This window comes from Diplotaxodon limnothrissa, linkage group LG23 (assembly GCF_057381915.1).
Source record: "Diplotaxodon limnothrissa isolate DT_005_m linkage group LG23, D_limnothrissa_male_GT1.1, whole genome shotgun sequence".
Taxonomy (NCBI): domain Eukaryota; kingdom Metazoa; phylum Chordata; class Actinopteri; order Cichliformes; family Cichlidae; genus Diplotaxodon; species Diplotaxodon limnothrissa.
In genome coordinates this window covers 20,087,059-20,105,365 of record NC_140617.1, presented here as the reverse complement: position 1 = coordinate 20,105,365, position 18,307 = coordinate 20,087,059, and the positions used below count along the sequence as shown (strand labels likewise).

The 18,307-nt window shown below is 41.7% G+C and overlaps 1 protein-coding gene across 1 annotated transcript in view; it reads right to left on the bottom strand.

The window, feature by feature from the left end:
• LOC146607925 (BCL-6 corepressor-like) overlaps positions 1-18,307 on the bottom strand; it is a 46,921-nt gene that overhangs the window by 12,485 nt on the left and 16,129 nt on the right. The window contains exons 5-6 of the mRNA XM_085348041.1: positions 7,382-7,737; positions 1,855-2,013 (exon numbers count right to left, since the gene is read on the bottom strand). Coding sequence (XP_085204167.1) covers positions 1,855-2,013; positions 7,382-7,737 — 515 coding nt within the window. The remainder of the gene's footprint in view (positions 1-1,854; positions 2,014-7,381; positions 7,738-18,307) is intronic.

Below are 18,307 nucleotides of genomic sequence, written 5' to 3'. Positions count from 1 at the left end.
AATTAATGATCTCCGCTAAGAAAAAGAGTGAGTGAGGCAGAACAATGCTCAGCGGAGGAGGATGAATGGATGAATGTGTGAAAACGTCCAAGTGTATTTCGGTGTACATGTCTGATGTTCATAATGCCAAACTAAAATCTAAAAAACGAAAAGATTTTCTTTTAGCCTGACATCAAAGATAAAAAAAAAAACATTTATTTTTAAAGCATTTTGATGCAACAATCCAGAAGCCATGAATTCAGTGATGTTTGTTCTTGTTCTTAGAGTTTATAATCAGAACTGAATTTACTGATGAGAATGACATTTAAAAAAACCACTGAAGACAGTTGGATACAAATATAACAAAGAATAACTGGACTGGAAAACTAGACTTACATGTCAGAGAGGAAAACTGGACTCAGATTTTCATGTAAGAGAGGCAGCAGTTTAAGCAAAGATGCCAATTCTTCAGACAACAGGGACAGCAAGGCAACAGACTTAATCTCTCCAACATGTCCTGGGTCTCCTACCAGTTGAACATCTCACCAAGGAGGCATCTACAGCTGGCTGTGATAAGCTTTCTTGTGGTCACTACTCACAGCTCATGTTTATGTTTGAGGGCAAATCAACCAGTAAATCTACAGCATCTTCACCAATCTGTCTGTCAATGTCTTGCTCGAATCTTCCCTCAATTATGAACTTCTGAACAGCTTTACTTCATGTGAAACTTGCTGTCATCCTGGAGTGGGCTTCATCCTTTTCCAGCTGAGAACCTCAGAATTGAATGTGCTAATTATCGTTCCAGCCACTTCGCACTTGGCTGCACACCACCTCAGTGTGAGCTAGAGGTCAAGGCTCAGTAAATCCAACAAAACCACACAATCTGCAAAAGCAGAGACAAAAGTCTAAGACCACCAACCACTGCGGCTGTACAGGACCCAAATATCCTGTGACAACAAGCCCGATACCACATACCCTTGAATCCCTCCCCACGGGATACCTCAAGGCACATGGCTGAATAGCTTCTCCAAGTCCACAACGAGGATGAAAACTGCATCTTTCCACCTAAAGTTGAGGATTGACCAATAGGTGAAATCTCACCTTGAGTATGCCCTGATGTTGACCTTCTCAGAGAAACTGAGGAGTGGGATCCTGCTGAAGGAGAACATCCTCCGGTTGCCTTTCTTAAGAAGAGAAACCCCTACCCCAGTCAGTCCAATAAACAGCTGTTGAATTACTTCAGAGATTTTAACGACAGAAATGTGTGAGTCATCCTCCCCAGACTGCTTCCTCTGTGGATGACGTGTCAGTGGGTTTCAGGGGATCCTCAAATTATTCCTTTCCAACCATATCCACAGCTGAGGACAGCAGCACTCCACCCCCTCCACATAAACAGGAAACTACACATGAACAGGAAACAAATTCTCCAGAGTTGCCTGATGGGTTGCCAGAATCAATGCTGTTGTTCAATGGTTTCATCAAACTTCAGTTTTTGCTTCAACCTCTGCCAAAACCCCGCTCAAAGAGGAAAACTGGACTAAGATGGTAAAGGCACCAGTTGTACCTCTTTACTCTTAACTATCCTTTACGTGCTTTTTACACTGCAAGACACACAACATGCAGTTTACTTACCACATGCACACGTGCACACTGATGGAGGGAAACTGGACTAAAATAGCTCTCAAGGGGAAAATGGACTACATTGTCCTCGAGGGAAACTAGCCAAAAATGGCCCCGATAAATAAATGGACTAAAATGTTACAAACTGAACTAAAGTCAATCAAATTTGCACGTACAACCAACAGTTGTGACTGCCTAATTTAAAACTGTTACCCACCTCTCCGCACACCTGTGCGTGTGTCTGCATTTTATTACCTCGTATCCCAGCCGGGCGGCTCGCTGTAGCAGCGTCTCTCCGGCGTTTTTGTTCACAATGAGCCGGCGCACCTCTGGAGGGACGGGACGGGCGTTGTGGGTGTGTTGTGGGGAAGGAGGTCGATGACTGGGCGAGCGAGATGAGTCTGACAGAGCGACCTGTGTGTGTGTTTGGAGGAAAAAAAGGTGACATTTAAAGTGATTAACATGTGCTTGAGTTTTTTTTTTATACCCACAAAACAATTAAACACACACAAAAACATGTGCTCACTGTCTTTCTACATCTGTCATTGCCACATCCCCCCCCCCCCCCCCCCTCGAAAGCACACATGCACAGCCCTACTTTTTCAGGCTCGGTTGAAAATAGCACTGTCACCACCTCTGCTCCCGCGACTCTGTTTTCGTGTGATTTGTGTGTGTGTGTGTGTTTTCCTTTGTGAGTATGTGTGTGAAGCCTGAGGCTGATGACAGAAAGCTCAGGAGGAGATGGAGGAGGAGAAGGAGGAAGAGGAGGAGGGAGTGATGGTTTGTCTTAAAGTAAAAGACAGAGCAAAGGAGGAACAAATTAGGATTCTCTCTCCCTCTCCTCGCTGTTGGCATGCCTCTCTCGCCCCTCTCCCTACTGTTCCCCTTCATGTGTTTCCTCTTTATCTTGTTTCCTCAGGCGTGTTGTTGTGCGTTGTTGCCACTCAGGATCACACTTTGACTCTAACGCACAACAAAGAAAAGCTTTAGCAGGATTAGTAACGTCTTTTTTCTTGTGTGGGGTTCCACGTGGTGTCATTTTAGGTCCTCATGTGTTCTTGATGATCAGTTCTCTGCACAACTTTTTGGACTTGGAGAACTTGCTGCAGCTCCTGTGTGAATTTTTTCACATCATCTCATAAAATTAGATAATTTTTGGAGCTCAGGGTTTTGGCTTCACATTTGGTTAATATGTTATTAGTTTTAAGGTGGTATTTACAAGGTTTTTTGGACCACTGTTGTATAGATTTTAACTTGGTTTTCATCTGGTTTTGGACTAAATATTGGAACTGGTTTTGAGCTTATTTTACTACTTTTAGACTTTCGAACATGTACAGTATTCAGTGTTGGGGAGTAACGGAATACATGTACCGCCGTTACGTATTTAAAATACAAAATATGAGTAACTGTATTCCGTTACAGTTACCGTTTAAAAAGGTGGTATTCAGAATACAGTTACTTTGTTGAAATAAATGGATTACACGGCGGTATTTTCCTGTTTCATATTGTCGCGGGTCAGGACTGTTTGGGTTTTGTTTGACAGCTACGTTCTGTTGTTCCAGGCGGCAGCGTTACGGTTGCCATGGTTACAGGGTGACGCGCGTTCTCTCTGCGACTGTGTGTTTCCTGGGTGAGAGAGCGCCTTTTTGTTGTTGTTGTTGTGCTAAGCTAATAGGCAGAATGCTACAGGCATAGCCCTAAAGAATGTAGCTTCATGGGCAGTGTAGTCCATGTTGCAGGGAGAATGGACTGCCATACCTGTTATGTGTCTGTGAGCGCGAGGAGGGAGAAAAAGGCGTGTGGAAAACTACGAGTTGTCATCGAGCAGAAACGGGAGCTGGAAGCATGTAAATATAATAATAACCACTGCAGCCAAGAAGAGTGCCTGACGAGCCCAGTTGTAAGTAAGCTATTAAGACTCGACTGCATTTTTTGGCTACAAGCCCAACACGGAACCGACGTATTAGCCAGAGGTCCCTTTACCATGGTTCAGACCTTCAGTAATAGTAATAAATCACACAGCAATAGTACATTCATGTAGTTGTAAAAAGAATGATAATATATTAAGTAATCCAAAGTATTCAGAATACGTTACTCTCATTGAGTAACGTAACGGAATACGTTACAAAATACATTTTGGGGCATGTATTCTGTAATCTGTAGTGGAATACATTTTAAAAGTAACCTTCCCAACACTGACAGTATTGGACTGATTTTAAACAAATTGTGATTTCGACCTTGGACTGGTTTCTGGGTTTAGAATAGATTTGCAGTTGTTTTGGAATTGTTCCAGAGTGTGTAGTGGACTGGCTGCAAATTTGATCTTGGAACTGGTTTTAAACTGGTTTTAGACACGGTCTGGACTAATTTTCGAAAAAAATAATTGAGTTTAGTTTTGGACTGATTCTGATTATGACTTTGGACCAGGCTTTAGACGGCAGTGGATTTGGTCTTTGGCTCAAGATGTATTTGAGATGTATTTTGGGGTTGGTTGTGGATTTTATCTTGGAATTGGATTTTGACCTACTTTTGAAGTCTTTGATGTCTTTTAAGCTTGTTTTAGACTGGTTGTACATACTACCATCTACCAACTTTAGCTTATTTGGCTTACTATACTGTAATCATTTTGCTAAAAGAACATGCAACATCTGGCATTTTTGGTGTACTTTTTGAATCTTCTACACACCCACCAGCTAATTAATTACCCAGTTCACTGGATTGGACCCCAATTTGCATCCAGATGCCTTAATTGACCATGGCACAGATTCAACAAGGTGCTGGAAACATTCCTCAGAGATTTTGGTCCATGTTGACATGATAGCATTAAACAGTTACTGCAGATTTTTCAACTCCACACCCATGATGGAAATTTCCCATTCCACCACAAAGCTGATCTTTTGGATTAATGGTGTTTAAACAATGCCCCACCAGTAAGGGGCCCAATATGTGCCAAGAAATGACTCCGCAACACATGCTGTTTAACATAAGCACAGTCAGATCCAATCAGCTGGATATTTTCTTCTTCTTCATCTTTAGACTGCTCCTAAGGGATCATCTGCCTCCATCACAGTCTTCCTCTAGCCTCTTCTTTTGTTGCACCAATCTTCTGCCTCTGTCCTCTTTCACTACATCCATGAATCTTCTCTGAGTTTTTCCTCTTTTCTTCCTGCCTGGCAGCTCCATCTCCATCCTTTGCTCTATCCACTATCCCTCCTCTGGACATGTCCAAACCATCTCAGCCTTGCTTCTCTGTCTCCAGAATGCTCAACCTCAGCAGCTCAACCGCAGATGTACTCATTTCTAATCTTGTCCAGTCTCTAATCTTGTCAATTAAAATCTAAACATCTTCAGCTCAGCCTCCTGTCTTTTCACCAGTGCCATCATCTCCAAACCATACATCACAGCAATTCTTACTACCATCTTGTAAACATTCCATTTCAGTCTTGCTGCTGTCCTGTCACAAATCCCCCTGCACACCTGTCTCCACCCACTCCACCCTCCCTGCACTCTCTTCTTCAGCTCTCTTATGCACCGTCTTTTATTTTGGATGGTTGACCCCCAGGAATTTAAACTCATCAACTTTCACTACTTCTAATGTCTACTCTGACTACAGATCACAGTGTCATCTTTAAACATCACAGTCCATGGAGACTCCTGCCTGACCACATCTATCAGCCTGTCCATCATGCAAACAACAAGGAGGTCAGAATTGGATGATTTGGCGAAAAATCAAGATGACTTCTCTCTTTTGTATCGGCAGAGTAAACTGGATATAGCAGCAAACTGGGAAATCAGATCAAAACTAACAATGCAATTACTACTACTGCACCACACTACACAACTATCAGCCAACCAGAGGATACTGGGTCCTGCAAAGAGTTAATTATTTCGACATTAAGGTTCAAGGCTGTGAGTTCAACAAGTGTTCATCGCTCAGGAGCTCTTTGGCAGAACTGCCAGATTAATGAAAAACAAAACCAAGACCAACAAACACTAAACATTCACAATATTGGCAGAAGCAATTTGATAATGGTCCTAATATATTTACATTAAAATTAACTGGTCACTTTAATAAATGAGGACATTTTCTTGATCTTTTTCCAGTGATGAAAAGTATTTTCTGTGGTATTCAAGCAGAAACAAACCTAAATATACACAAATATATTCTGTACTTTTAATCAAATCAGAAGCAGGTAGAGCTGGATGAAAATGCAGCGCTGAGCTGCTGACGCCACCGTAACAGCCTCCACCGCTTAGCAGCCAGACGGTGTGTGCGTGTTAATGTTTTTATGTGTGTCAGGGTGTTTGTGTGAGTGTGTAATGTGCGTGTGCAGGCGTCTGTCAAACGAAGCCGCTCGCCGCCACGCATCGGCAAACAGGATGCGAGCTTTGCCCTGGAGGTGTGTGTGTGTGTGTTTTCTAGCGCAGCAGACTCCAACAAGGAGGAGGAGGGCTGAGCGAGAAGAGAGAGAAAGTGTGTGCGTGTGTGAGCGTGTGTTTGTGTCCTCGCTGCCCGGAGGAAATCTCCGGTGCAGCAGCTGTCAAAACGACACAATCCTCCGCCCGCACACACACACAGTATGAACACACACACGCACACCAGCAGTACATGTGGAGAATATTATTCTTCCTTCATAACCTTCAGTCACTCCATCCCTCCCTCCTTCCTTCGCTCGCTCTCTCCTTCAGTTTAATCTGCAGCGAATTGAATTACACGCGCATGCACACACACATACACGCAGACAGTAAAAACACACATACGTCCCTGCTGAGTTTTCCCAGTGAGCTCCAATCAGGACGATAATTGCAGCGATTGACAGAGACGGAAAAGAGACGAGAGGGAGGACAAACAACAAGACCGAAAAATAGAGTGTTGGAAAACCGTCCTGGCCATTTCTGCAGAAATTATGTTTTTACTTGGACTTGTTGCCATCTTGTTTTAGTCATGTGCGACTCGTTTAGGTTTTGTCATTATACCAAGACAGTTTTATGGGTATCTTGAACTGGTTACTGGTTTTATGGGCATTTTAGCTTAGACTTCTCTTGAGGATTAGGATATCTCACACTTATCTCATAGACTTTGACTTCTAGCCATCGTATTTCAAACCTATAGGGACCATTTTGTCCAGAGAGACTGGTGGGTGTTGTGACCTGGACTTGTTTTACCAAATATAAAACAACGGTTCCAGATGCCCTTTTCTTTTCGGTCCACAGACGAGCACCTGATTTAGACACTTAGATTTTACCTTCAGCTGTGGTGTATTACTACAGATATAAAACGATATCAAGGAGTTAAACAAGCGCTCCCTCTTGACATCATCCCTCTGGGTGAGTGTGTGGGCGTTTGAGTCATTCTGAGTCACATCATTTGCATGTGTTACCATTTCTGCATTTAAGTAAACAAGAAAACCAAAAACAAACTCAATTTCTCCACATTTGTGTGCATTTGAAGGGTGCAGTTTAAATCTAAGGTGGCCTGCCTGTCTCATTATTTTTATGTGTGATGGCAAAATAAAATGAATCACACTTTTCTATTTTCATATTTTGAGAGGAAATGAGTCAGAGGTCTTGTCCTCTATTCTTTTGATGTGGCCAGTAATCCCCTTGCTAATACGCAGCGGAAGAAATAGAGCACATAAACTAAGCATATACACAGATGACCTCTTGCACTTTCTCTCAGATGCTCACAGTTCTATTCAAGGTGTCCTTCAAAAATCCATTCGTTCTAAATAAATAATAAATAAATCACATTTTATAAAGAGAAAAAAACAAAAAAACTGACCTTCCCGTTCCTTTCTTCCTCATCACTTCCACCCTCGTCTTGTCCCTCCGCCTTTGCTGCTTCTCCTCTGGTGTGTTTCGTCTTGCAGGGACGCTTGCCTTTCGGCTTGTCTGGGTCATCATCATGGCAGCGGAATGGATGGGGGTCAGGTGATGAAGAGAAAGAGGGAGGAAGAGAAGGCAAGGAAGGAAGGAAATTTGACACCTTGTGGCTCTCCTTCAACTTCTGATGCTTGTCCTGAAGGTGGAAGGAAGTGAAGGTGGCAAAAGATGTGGGAGCAGGTTGCCGAGGTACAGAGCTGGATGGTTGCCGGGGTAGATGGGTAGGAGATGAGGGATGGGGGGCCATGTGGAAAACTGAAAGAAAAAACAAAAGACAAATCAGGGATGAATTGTTTCTGGTCAAAACATAAATTCTGGCAGAACTGATTCAAAATTACAAATGATATTAATAATAATTTTTTTAAAAAGTCATCAGGTATCAACTTGTTTATCGTGGTGGAAATACTTGAACAATGACTAAAAGCATTATGTTAGGTATAAAATCACTGTTTTGGCTGTGAACAGAACGCATGTCCTGCAGGTATCTGGTCACTAATTAAAGTTACATTAAAATGCTGACGGTCACAGTGATTCCAATTTATCCAGAGATAAGAATGACTTTTTATCACAATCCATCTAACAGATATCTCAGTCTTGAATCAGACGTTGTTAATTCTATTTTAGTTTTTATAAATCCTGAAGTGCAATTTATATGACGCTAGGAGAAAATATAATGGATTCAGTAATCTCTAGAAACAAATTTGTAGGTGAAAGTACAACATCCTCTTCTCTCCAGGGGAACATCCTAGGCATCTCCAGGCCGGCAGAGCGATATAACCTCCAGCGTGTCCTGGGTCTTCCTCAGGGCCTCCTCCCGGTTGGACATGGCTGGGATATCTCACCCAGGAGGCACCCTTGTCAGATGTCCAAACTACCTCAATAGGCTCCTTTCGCTGTGGAAGAGTAGCAGCTCTATTCTGAGCTGCTCTCAAATGACTGAACTCTTCATCCTATCTCTAAGGGAGATGCTAGCCACCACAACCTGACTTTGGATAAGCCAAGATAATAGATGGATGGATGAGGGTTAAAGAGACAGGATGGCTTGTTTCTGACAGAGAATATATTGAAGACCTAGAGTTGTTGTGAAAAAGTGTTTGGCCCCTTTCTGATCTCCTATTTTTTATGTTTGTAAGACTTTTTTTTTTCAGATCATTAAACAAATTCAAATATTAGACAACGATAACACAAGCAAACACAAAATTCACTTTCTAAACTAAGGTGTTTATTATTAAGGGGGAAAAAAATCCAAAACTACACAGCTCTGTGTGAAAAAGTGATTGCCCCCTAAACCTAATAACTGGTTAGGCCACCCTTAGCAGTGACAACTGCAATTCAAGTGTTTGTCATAACTGAGTCTTTTACAGCACTGTGGAGATTTTTTGACCTACTCATCTTGGCAGAATTATTGTAATTCAGTGAAAGTGGAGCGTTTTGGGGCATGAACCAGCTTTTTAAGGTCATGCAACAGCATTTCAATCAGATTCAGGTCAGGTCTTTGACTAGGCCACTCCAAATTCTTCAGTTTGTTCTTCTTCAGAGATGGACTGAAGTGCACTTCTTCTTGAGGTCATGAACAGATGCCTGGACATTCTTCTTAGGATGTTTTTGTAGACAGCAAAATTCCTGGTTCCATGAACCATGAATGTTGTTTCTTATGGAAGAGCCATGAACAGTGACTTTAACTGAGGCCTGCAATTCTTTGGATGTTGTTCTGGGGTCTTTGTGACCTCTTGGATGAGTCCTCACTGCACTCTTGGGGTAATTTTGGTTGGCCAGCCACTCCAGGGAAGGTTCACCACTGTTCCATGCTTTCGCCATTTGTGGATAATGGCTCTCACTGTGGTTTACTGGAATCCCACAGTTTTAGAAATGGCTTTATAATATTTTCCAGATTGATAGATCACAATTACCTTTCTCATTTGTTCCTGAATTTCCTTGGATTATGCTTGATGTCTAGCTTTTGAGGAGCTTTTGGTCTACTCCACTTTGTCAAACAGGTCCTATTTAAGTTATTTCTTGATTGACAACAGGTGTGGCAGTAAACAGGCCTAAGTATGGCTAGAAAAACGAAACTTCCAAAGATGTGATACACCACAGTTAATTTATTTTAGAACAATATGTCGTGTTCTAAGATTTTTCAGGGACTTGATGGAGATTTAGGCTGGATGGACATCAAGGATGATGATATCCCTTAGAAGTGCTGAGTTAGAGTTATGAATGAAAATGAGGACAGTTTAAAACACAGATCACACCAGATATGATAGAAAAATTAGTTCCATGGCTTTGTGTTAATGGTATTTTTTATCCAAGTTGCCAGCTATCAACGTATGTCCAACCTAAATGTGGACGTCACTTAAAAATTGTATTCTGTTAATCGGAGTCAATACATTTTCAGGGTGACCTTAAAAATGGCCAATTTGTGCGACAAACTTAAACTTTTCTTGCAGCTTGTGATCATTCTCCTGTTTGTGCAAAGACTCTATTCATCGCCCAAAATGAGCCGCCGTCTGTCCTTCAGCCGGGGACGGGTTAGATAATAAGAGACAGAGCAAGAGAGAGCGTGAGAGAGGAACAAAGAAACACACAGCTTCCTCGCTTGAGTGGAGCAGCGAGCAAGCAGGCGTGCGAGCGAGCGAGTGAACGGGCGAACGAGGTAGCAAATAGTGGGGGAGGGGAGGAGAGAGAGAGTGCTTGCAATGTTTTCCATTGCAGACGCCTGGAGGAAACACTCACACAGAAAAACACACACATGCTGTGCCGTCTCACACGCTCACGCACACACACACAACCGCTAATGTGTAAATGCCACTGCACGCGCATGCACACAGACACACACACAGCCAGAGGTTTTTTCTGAGAGCCGACGGGGAGTCACGCCGCTTCCATCTGCTGAATTATTTATCAGCCTGGACACACACAAACTCACACACACACAGAGACACACACACACACACACAGAGACACACACACACACACACACACACACACACACACACACACGCACACTTTATTCACCTACGTACTCATTCTCTGTGAATAGGATTAACATATACAGCACATAATGAGGGCGCACGTGAATGTGTGAAGCTACTAAACAGGAATTTATCATTTACTGGAAGCTAGTTTGCGCAGACGCACAAAATTAGAGACACGTGTAAAGACCCACACACATACAGGGCTAATACTGAGTGTGTGTGTCTGTGCGAATCCCTCTGGATGTGTCGCAGTAAAACAGCTCCTCATTTTAATCATCAAACTGCAGCATTCATTGTTTTCTCAAGCATGACATGATCATTATCTGGAATCACTGGCCACGCCCCTCTTGCAAACACCTGGTGCTTTCAGGTGCGACTGTGCATATCGATCGATCGTAGAAGAAAATTCTACTGTGTTCCCCAAGTTCCATTATCTCAGTTGTAAAGATCAGTGAACTGAATAAAACTAGGATTGAACATAGTCTTTATAGAACAGAATGGAGATGGCTATCTTTCAATATAGTTCAAAGTACACAGTAAATAGTAATTTTCCTTCAAATGCCCACGACCACACTCACTAGGAGAGGTTGCCTATAAATAATGTCACAACTGGTGACATTATCCCCAGGTCTAAAAAGTCATGAAATTGACCAACAAACGTTTTTCTTGAGCTTGTGAAGAAGAAGAGCCTTACGAATAGAATTCAACAGGAGCGTTTCTATCACTTTGTATCTTCCTCACTTGGCTTCAGGTTACAATGAGAACTTTTTAGAGTTGGAGCTTTTAATCTTTTCGCTCCTTTTGACACAATGAAGTAGTGACTCTGCTCCAATTTCCCTCCCATTATCTGAACTCTCCAATATATCTCATGGTGTTTTCACACCTTCGGTATTTAATCTGTTTTCCCCCTTGGCGCGGTTTGTTTGTGCAGGTGTGAACATAGTAATCGCACTGGGTCCAAAACAGCAGCACTGAGACCCTTTGAACAAGAGAGTTACAAATGAACTGTTACCAGTTATGTTGCAAGTTTTTTTAAATATATATTTTTGGCCCTTTTGACTAGCTTTATTGGATAAATACAGTGAATATATACTGGAAAGCGGAGGGGAAGAGAGAGGGGATGACATGCAGCAAAGGGCCACGGGCCAGACCCGAACCCGGGCTGGCTGCTTTCAACTAGGGCTGCCACGATTAGTCGAAGAGTCACGATTACGTCGACGATTTCGTCAACGATTTCGTCAACGACTGATTTGATAGTCGATGCGTCGTTTGAAGCTTTATGAGATCACAAAAGACGCAGGGATAAGTAGTAGGATTTAAGAGTGTAATAATGGACTGAAACAGAAGATGGCAGCACTGCATGTACAAGGATGCCAGCTGCCGTTAAACCCCGAAGAAGAAGAAACTGTATCACAGAATTAATAGCGCAGCCCAGCTCAGTTTCCAACAATGGTGGCTGCTAGTTAGTTTTAATATTACTCTTATTATTCTTTCTGGGTCACAAAATAAACGTTTAACATATTTTCAGACGAGAATGTAGCCGTGTAAATCTCAAATATCTGCTCAGTTTATCAAGACACCACATATTTTCAAAAGCGCTCCGACGTTTTCGGAGACGTCTGTTACCCACTAGCTCGATAGCTAGCCGGGGGCAAGGCTCACTAGAGCCCGTGAGAACAATGGACTCCCGGCAAATCGTTTTCAAACCCACCACTACTCAGGTTAAACATATATAAGTCACTTAGATAACTTAAATATGTTATTGTTTGGCTTTTTGTAGTATTTTATTTGTTCCTGAGTAAATCGGTTTGGCTGAGATTAAACTTCTAGTTTTTACACAGCTGAATAAACGTCAAGCAGACAAATGATTATCAGAAGTGTGAGATGCTGGAGAATATACTCCGGTGTCCTGTTATATTTTAGATAGCAAGGAGTTTATTAAACTTCACCAAAACAATCTGCAAATTTCATTAAAATTTAATAAACTATCATCTTGTCTTTATTTTTAGTTAGCACATACCTTACACACTTAAAGCTGTAAGCTAATGATAGTTATATAAGAGCAGATGCATGCTTGTGCAGTAAGCTGTACTTTTACGTCCAATGGATGCATGATCTGATTAGTCGACTAATCGCTAAAATAATCGGTGACTAGTCGACTATCAAAATAATAGTTTGTGGCAGCCCTACTTTCAACCATGTGGAACATGGTCGCTCGTTCATCCGACTGAGCCAAACCGGCACCCTAGTATGTTGTAAGTTTGAGCTAAAAAACTTACTTGTATGCTTTGCATTCTGGAATACTGAATTGCACTATGATGTACAAAGTTGTGTATGGACCAGCAACTAGCTGTGAGATGAACATGAATTCTCAGTGTTCTCGGATACATCAGAAGACTGCAATGTGTTCCTGTATTTACTTTTGTTGCTCCCAACCCAGACATCTCAGTAATAAGCAGACTGAACATTCTCACGTATTTCATTGTCATGTATTTTGGTTAACTTTGAGTTCACTCTGATTTTTCTCTGTGTGAAAACAACCCAAACCACATGGAAAAGCTACAAGGTTACAAACTCACCAACTGATTCAGACCAAAGTAATCAAACTATAGGTATGAAAACACCCTCAAAGAGTGATCCCAGATAAGGGTAGGGTGTCTGGTTGTCTGGTCTGGTACAACTCCCCTGTGGCTGTGAATGCAGCACTGGTCAATCTCATGGTCCACATTATCATCCTCTATAAACAAGATAAACTCTTTTACTTGGGGCAGCAACTCTCCTGCATCATAGAAGAACTTATCTGCTCTTTTCCTGCAGAGAATTATGGACTCAGACTAGAAATGTTGACACTCATATTAGTTGCTTCATACTCTGCTTCAGACGTCCCAGTATGTGTCAAAAGTATGTTCTGAGGCCTACAGAACCAGACCATCTGCAAAAATCAGATGCTATCCTGAAGTTCCCAAAATGGACACTCTCCACTTCCCAGCTATGCCTGAGATCCTGTCCATGAATAACAGAAATGGCAACAAGGGACATCCTCTATGGAGTTTAACACCCACCAAGACATGCTTGATATTATGTCAAGGCTTGCTTATACTGAGGTATGACCACAGGTAACTGTGACTCATGAAACCTGTAGTTATACAGTTAAGAGGACCTCTTACTTCACCTCAGGGAACCTGGAAAAAAATATTCTCCAAATTTATAAGACACATGCAGACTTGATTGTCAAACTCCCATGATCCCATGGGTACAGAGTAGGGGTGCAACGATATTCGTATCGATATTGAACCGTTCGATACAGTGCTTTTGGTTCGGTACGCATATGTATCGAACAATACAATTTTTTTCAATTTTTTTTTTTTCAATTTTTTTTTTTTTTTTTTTTTTTTTTGTGTCCCGTTTGGATCTATAGCCATCAGAATTGTTGTCTTGAGGCCAAGAAAGATGCCAAGAGGATTTGTTTTAAGTGGATCATCATATTGGTCCATTTGATTGACCTTTATTATAATTATGAATTTATTTTATTTTCAGTTGCAAACGGGACAGACATGACTGTGGGATAGGACAGGGGGAAAGAATGAAAGAAAGAGGGGGAGAGAAAGAAAGAAAACCAAAGGGGAGAAAAAAAAAGAACAATACAAAATTTGTAATTTATTTTATCAACTTTCCTTCTGACGATGCTGTCTGTGTTGAGCGCTCAGTGAATCTGCATTTGACTACTCCGCCTAGGCTCGAGAGTGCAGCCTAGGCGGAGTAGTCGAACGCAGATTCACTGAGCACTCAACACAGACAGGATGGTCAGAAGGAAGAGCGCAGGGCAAGCTAGCGAGACAGAAGTGGACCTCCCCACCCTCATTCAGATCTGGCGTTTGGAATTATTTTGGTTTTCATGTGACGTATGACCCTGAAGGTAAGCGAGTCATGGACTAAAGTAAAACAGTATGTTGGATGTGCCATGCAATGCTCAATTACATGGGTGGGAGCTAGTGTGTTAGCGCAGTTAGCTCGTTAACGTGTTGGCCGTCTAGCCCCTCTGTATAGGGTAGCTCGTTAACGGAGATTTGCCGTGTTGTGGCGTTAAGGTTATTTCAACGAGATTAACCTGAAAGCACTAGTGGGAACACAACGAATATGACTGCACATTTACACCGACATCATCCTAGTGCAAAGACAAAAACAACAAGCATGCATGCTACAAACTTTAGCCGAGTCATTTAGACAGCTGTTAGCACAGGATTCTCCTTATGGAGACCTGATATGTTTAATATGCTGCTGAGAATATAGCCCAGAAGAAGCGGATAGTATAGCTTTTATTTTGGAAAGAGACATTTCTCTGTAATAAACTCTCTTTTCCAAAGATGAGTGATTCCTCAATCAGATACAGGGCTCGCAATATCGCTAGCCCGACGTCCCGGGGCTATCTCTCCCCTGCCTGTCGGGCTATTGTAGGAAGAAAAAATATATGTCAATGCTTTTGCATTCTTTCAGAAATGTAGCTGGGTAATTATGTCATTGGGTGAGCCACTGTCAATATGTGACATATTGAAATCGTGTTTGAATTTGCGCTTGTTTTTTTGCTTTCACTTTGCAATCGTGCGAACTGTGTATAGAGAGCGACAGCACTGATCTGTGAGTGATGATAATTTGTGCACCAATTCCTCTGACATAGTCTTATTAATCGTTAGCTTACTATGCAAACATGACAAGTGAAATCTCCCGCAGCAAGCTTAAACATGTGAGAGGTTGGTCGCGCAGAGAATCGCTGAGCTTATGTGAGTGCGTGTGTAAAAGCATTTCAGTTCTGCTGAGCCAAATAAGACAGGTCAGGGTGAAGAAGTGACAGCCAAAGAAAAGCTTACCACAAAACGGAGAAGTTATGACAAATCAGACTATAAGGCAAAAAGAAAGTGCAGCTTTATGGTTTCATGGACAAAAGAATTTCTGTGGCTGCAATATGACGAGCTAAAAAACAACACGCACAAGGGTTAGGGTTAAATTTAAAAACTGTACTTTTGTGTTAAAATATATATTTATAATTTTAATAAATGACAAATTAAAAAGGCATGAACATTTTTTTTTGTATCGAAAAAATATCGAACCGTGACACCAAAGTATCGAACCGAACCGAATCGTGAATTTTGTGTATCGTTGCACCCCTAGTACAGAGCTTTCCCACTGTTCCAAGGTGGAATTTTTTGGAGAAGGAAAAGAGGGTCCAAGCTTCCGTCTCAGCTTTCTCCAACAGGCTGAACAGTGTGTTACCATGACAATTGAATCACATATGAGGGAACCCTTTTGCAAATGAGAACCACAATCTCTCCCAGCTACCTCATAGGTACTGTTCCAGATGTTCATGTATCCCTGAAAAGGTGTGTCTGAAGACTGCCCAACAATTTCTAGAGCTTTTAGGGGGAAACTTTTGCAACTTTTGCCCAGATATTCAGCAAGTTTTCAGTCTCTGCTTCCTTTGGTAAACTTGACCAACAACAGTGTTGTTGCAGGAAGGAAGGAGCTTTTCAAAGTACCACTTCCACCACATGGCAGTATTCACAATGTGCACCAGCAACTCCCCGACCAAAAATACCAAGCCCTGCTTTCCCTTCCTGAGTTTCTGAATGGTTTACTGGAACCTCTTTAAGGCCAACAAAAAGTCCTTCTGTATAGCCTCTGTTTTTGTCACGGCAGCAGTCTTTCTCGACCCCAGGTATTGGTGGTTTTTCAGGAGTCCCCTGGCCCAACAAAATTTGAAAGTACTCTTTCTACAGCCTGATGGCTTCTATTACCACCAACAACCATTAGTGGTTTCTTAGGTTACCACCAAGATTCACACCAATGACTGTCCTACGGGCTGCTTCTTAAATTGAGTATCATGGCCCAGTCAGATTCCATGTTACCCCATACATGCAGGAGGAGTTCTTATATGGCTTCAGTCTTATATAGAATGAGGCGTTTTTCATAAAAACAATATTACCTTATTTTGAGTGTAATGACAGAAAGACATGTCAATAAAGTTGGGAAGTGCCTGAAAAATCATTGGTGCTATAAAGAAACAATTGGAGGGCATTGTTATTAAGTTAACTGACTACATATCATTAATACGACTGGGTATAAAAAGAGCATCCATGAGAGGCAGATTTCACCAGTCTGTAAAAAATTGCAATTATTAATAGTTTATCAATATAAAATTGAAAAGAGTTGAAGATCTCTCATATAACATACACAATATCATCAAAAGATTCACTGAATTTGGAGGAATCTCTGTGTGTGAGGAAAAAGGCTTAAAATCAGTAATGAATGCTTCTGATCTCTGGGCTGTCAGGAAGCACTGCATTAAAAACAAAGATAATTCTGTCATGAAAACCACCTTATAGACTCAGGAACGCATCCAGAAATAGATAAAAAGAGTTTACCATGCCATCCACCATTGCAGGTTAAAGCTCTATCATGCAAAGAAGCTTTATGTGAACATTATACAGAAATGGGCAAAAGCTCATTTAAAATTGAGGCAAAATGGAAAACTGTTCTGTGATCAGACACATTGAAATAGTTTTTTTTTTTTTTTTTTTAAAACATGGAACACACAGCATCCTCTGGACTAAAAGAAGGGGGACCATCTGGCTTGTTATCAGTGCTCAGTTCAAAAGCCTGCGTCTCTGATGGTATGATGGCATATTAGGCCATCAGTGCTAAATGCAATAAACAGGTTTAGAGCAACATATGTTCCCATCTAGACAATGTCTTTATCAAAGAAGGCCTTGCCTATATCTTCAAAGTGCTTTAAGTCATTGGTAAAGTTAATCTTCTGGACAACAAAAACTGACATAACTTCAGTATTTACAGATTCATTCATACAGAGAAACAATCAGTGTGAGCAAAATCCTTGCAGTGCATGCTTTGGTAAATATAACTGCTCAGCGCTCCCAGCAAACTCCACGACAGCAGAAAAGTAACCATAAGCAGCCAATGGCTGTTCAAATTAAACACCTAAATTATTTCATAAATCTGGTGTACCACAGGGTGCTCCATTTGGTCCATTCCTATTTTGATGTAAATGGATCACATTTAAATCAATGCTTTTGATTGTATCATCTTGACAAATCAAGTTCCAACAGCATTCAAATGTGCTGCATTTGGGTTTATTTAAATTAATTACGTGTTGGTCTGCAATAATTCCAACTTGTTTCTCCTAAAAAGTAATAGCTTTACAGACCTTGTTATCAGCATCATTAGCATGTAGTAAATTTGCAGATCTTAGGCAAGTGCATGAAATCAGCAGAGACTTTGTAAGTCAGATGCACCAATACCACCACCACCACCACTAATGGCAGGTTTGGATTTAATTGGATTTATTTGGTTTGAGTTAAAGTGAATTTGACATCCTGAAGAGAACAAGCACAGACTGTGAGTGCCACTCCGAGCAGCCTTCAATAAACAGAGCAAGGAGACAAGGAGGAGGAGGCTGCTAACACATTCCCTATGTATTACTGCAAGTGTGACAGCTCCATCTGGGAGATGTTAGACGGCTATTAGCACGCCACGAGGCCGCACGGGTTCATACACACACAGATTTACACACACGCTCACATACACATACGTCGTTGGTGTAATTCCACTCGTGTGCTCCGGCAATCACAGAGAGAGGAAAAAGAGCTGTGAGGGAGAGACGAGAGGGGGTGGAGGAGGAAATGGAGAGGTGGAGGACTGATGACAGCAGAGAGACGCAGAGAGAGATTTCATCAGCACGAGCAGCAACAGCAGCAGAGCTTTCTGCTCTGAACCCACAGCTCTGCCTTCAGAATAAAAGTTGTTAGAGGTCTGCCGCTGACACATAAATGTGTGCCTCA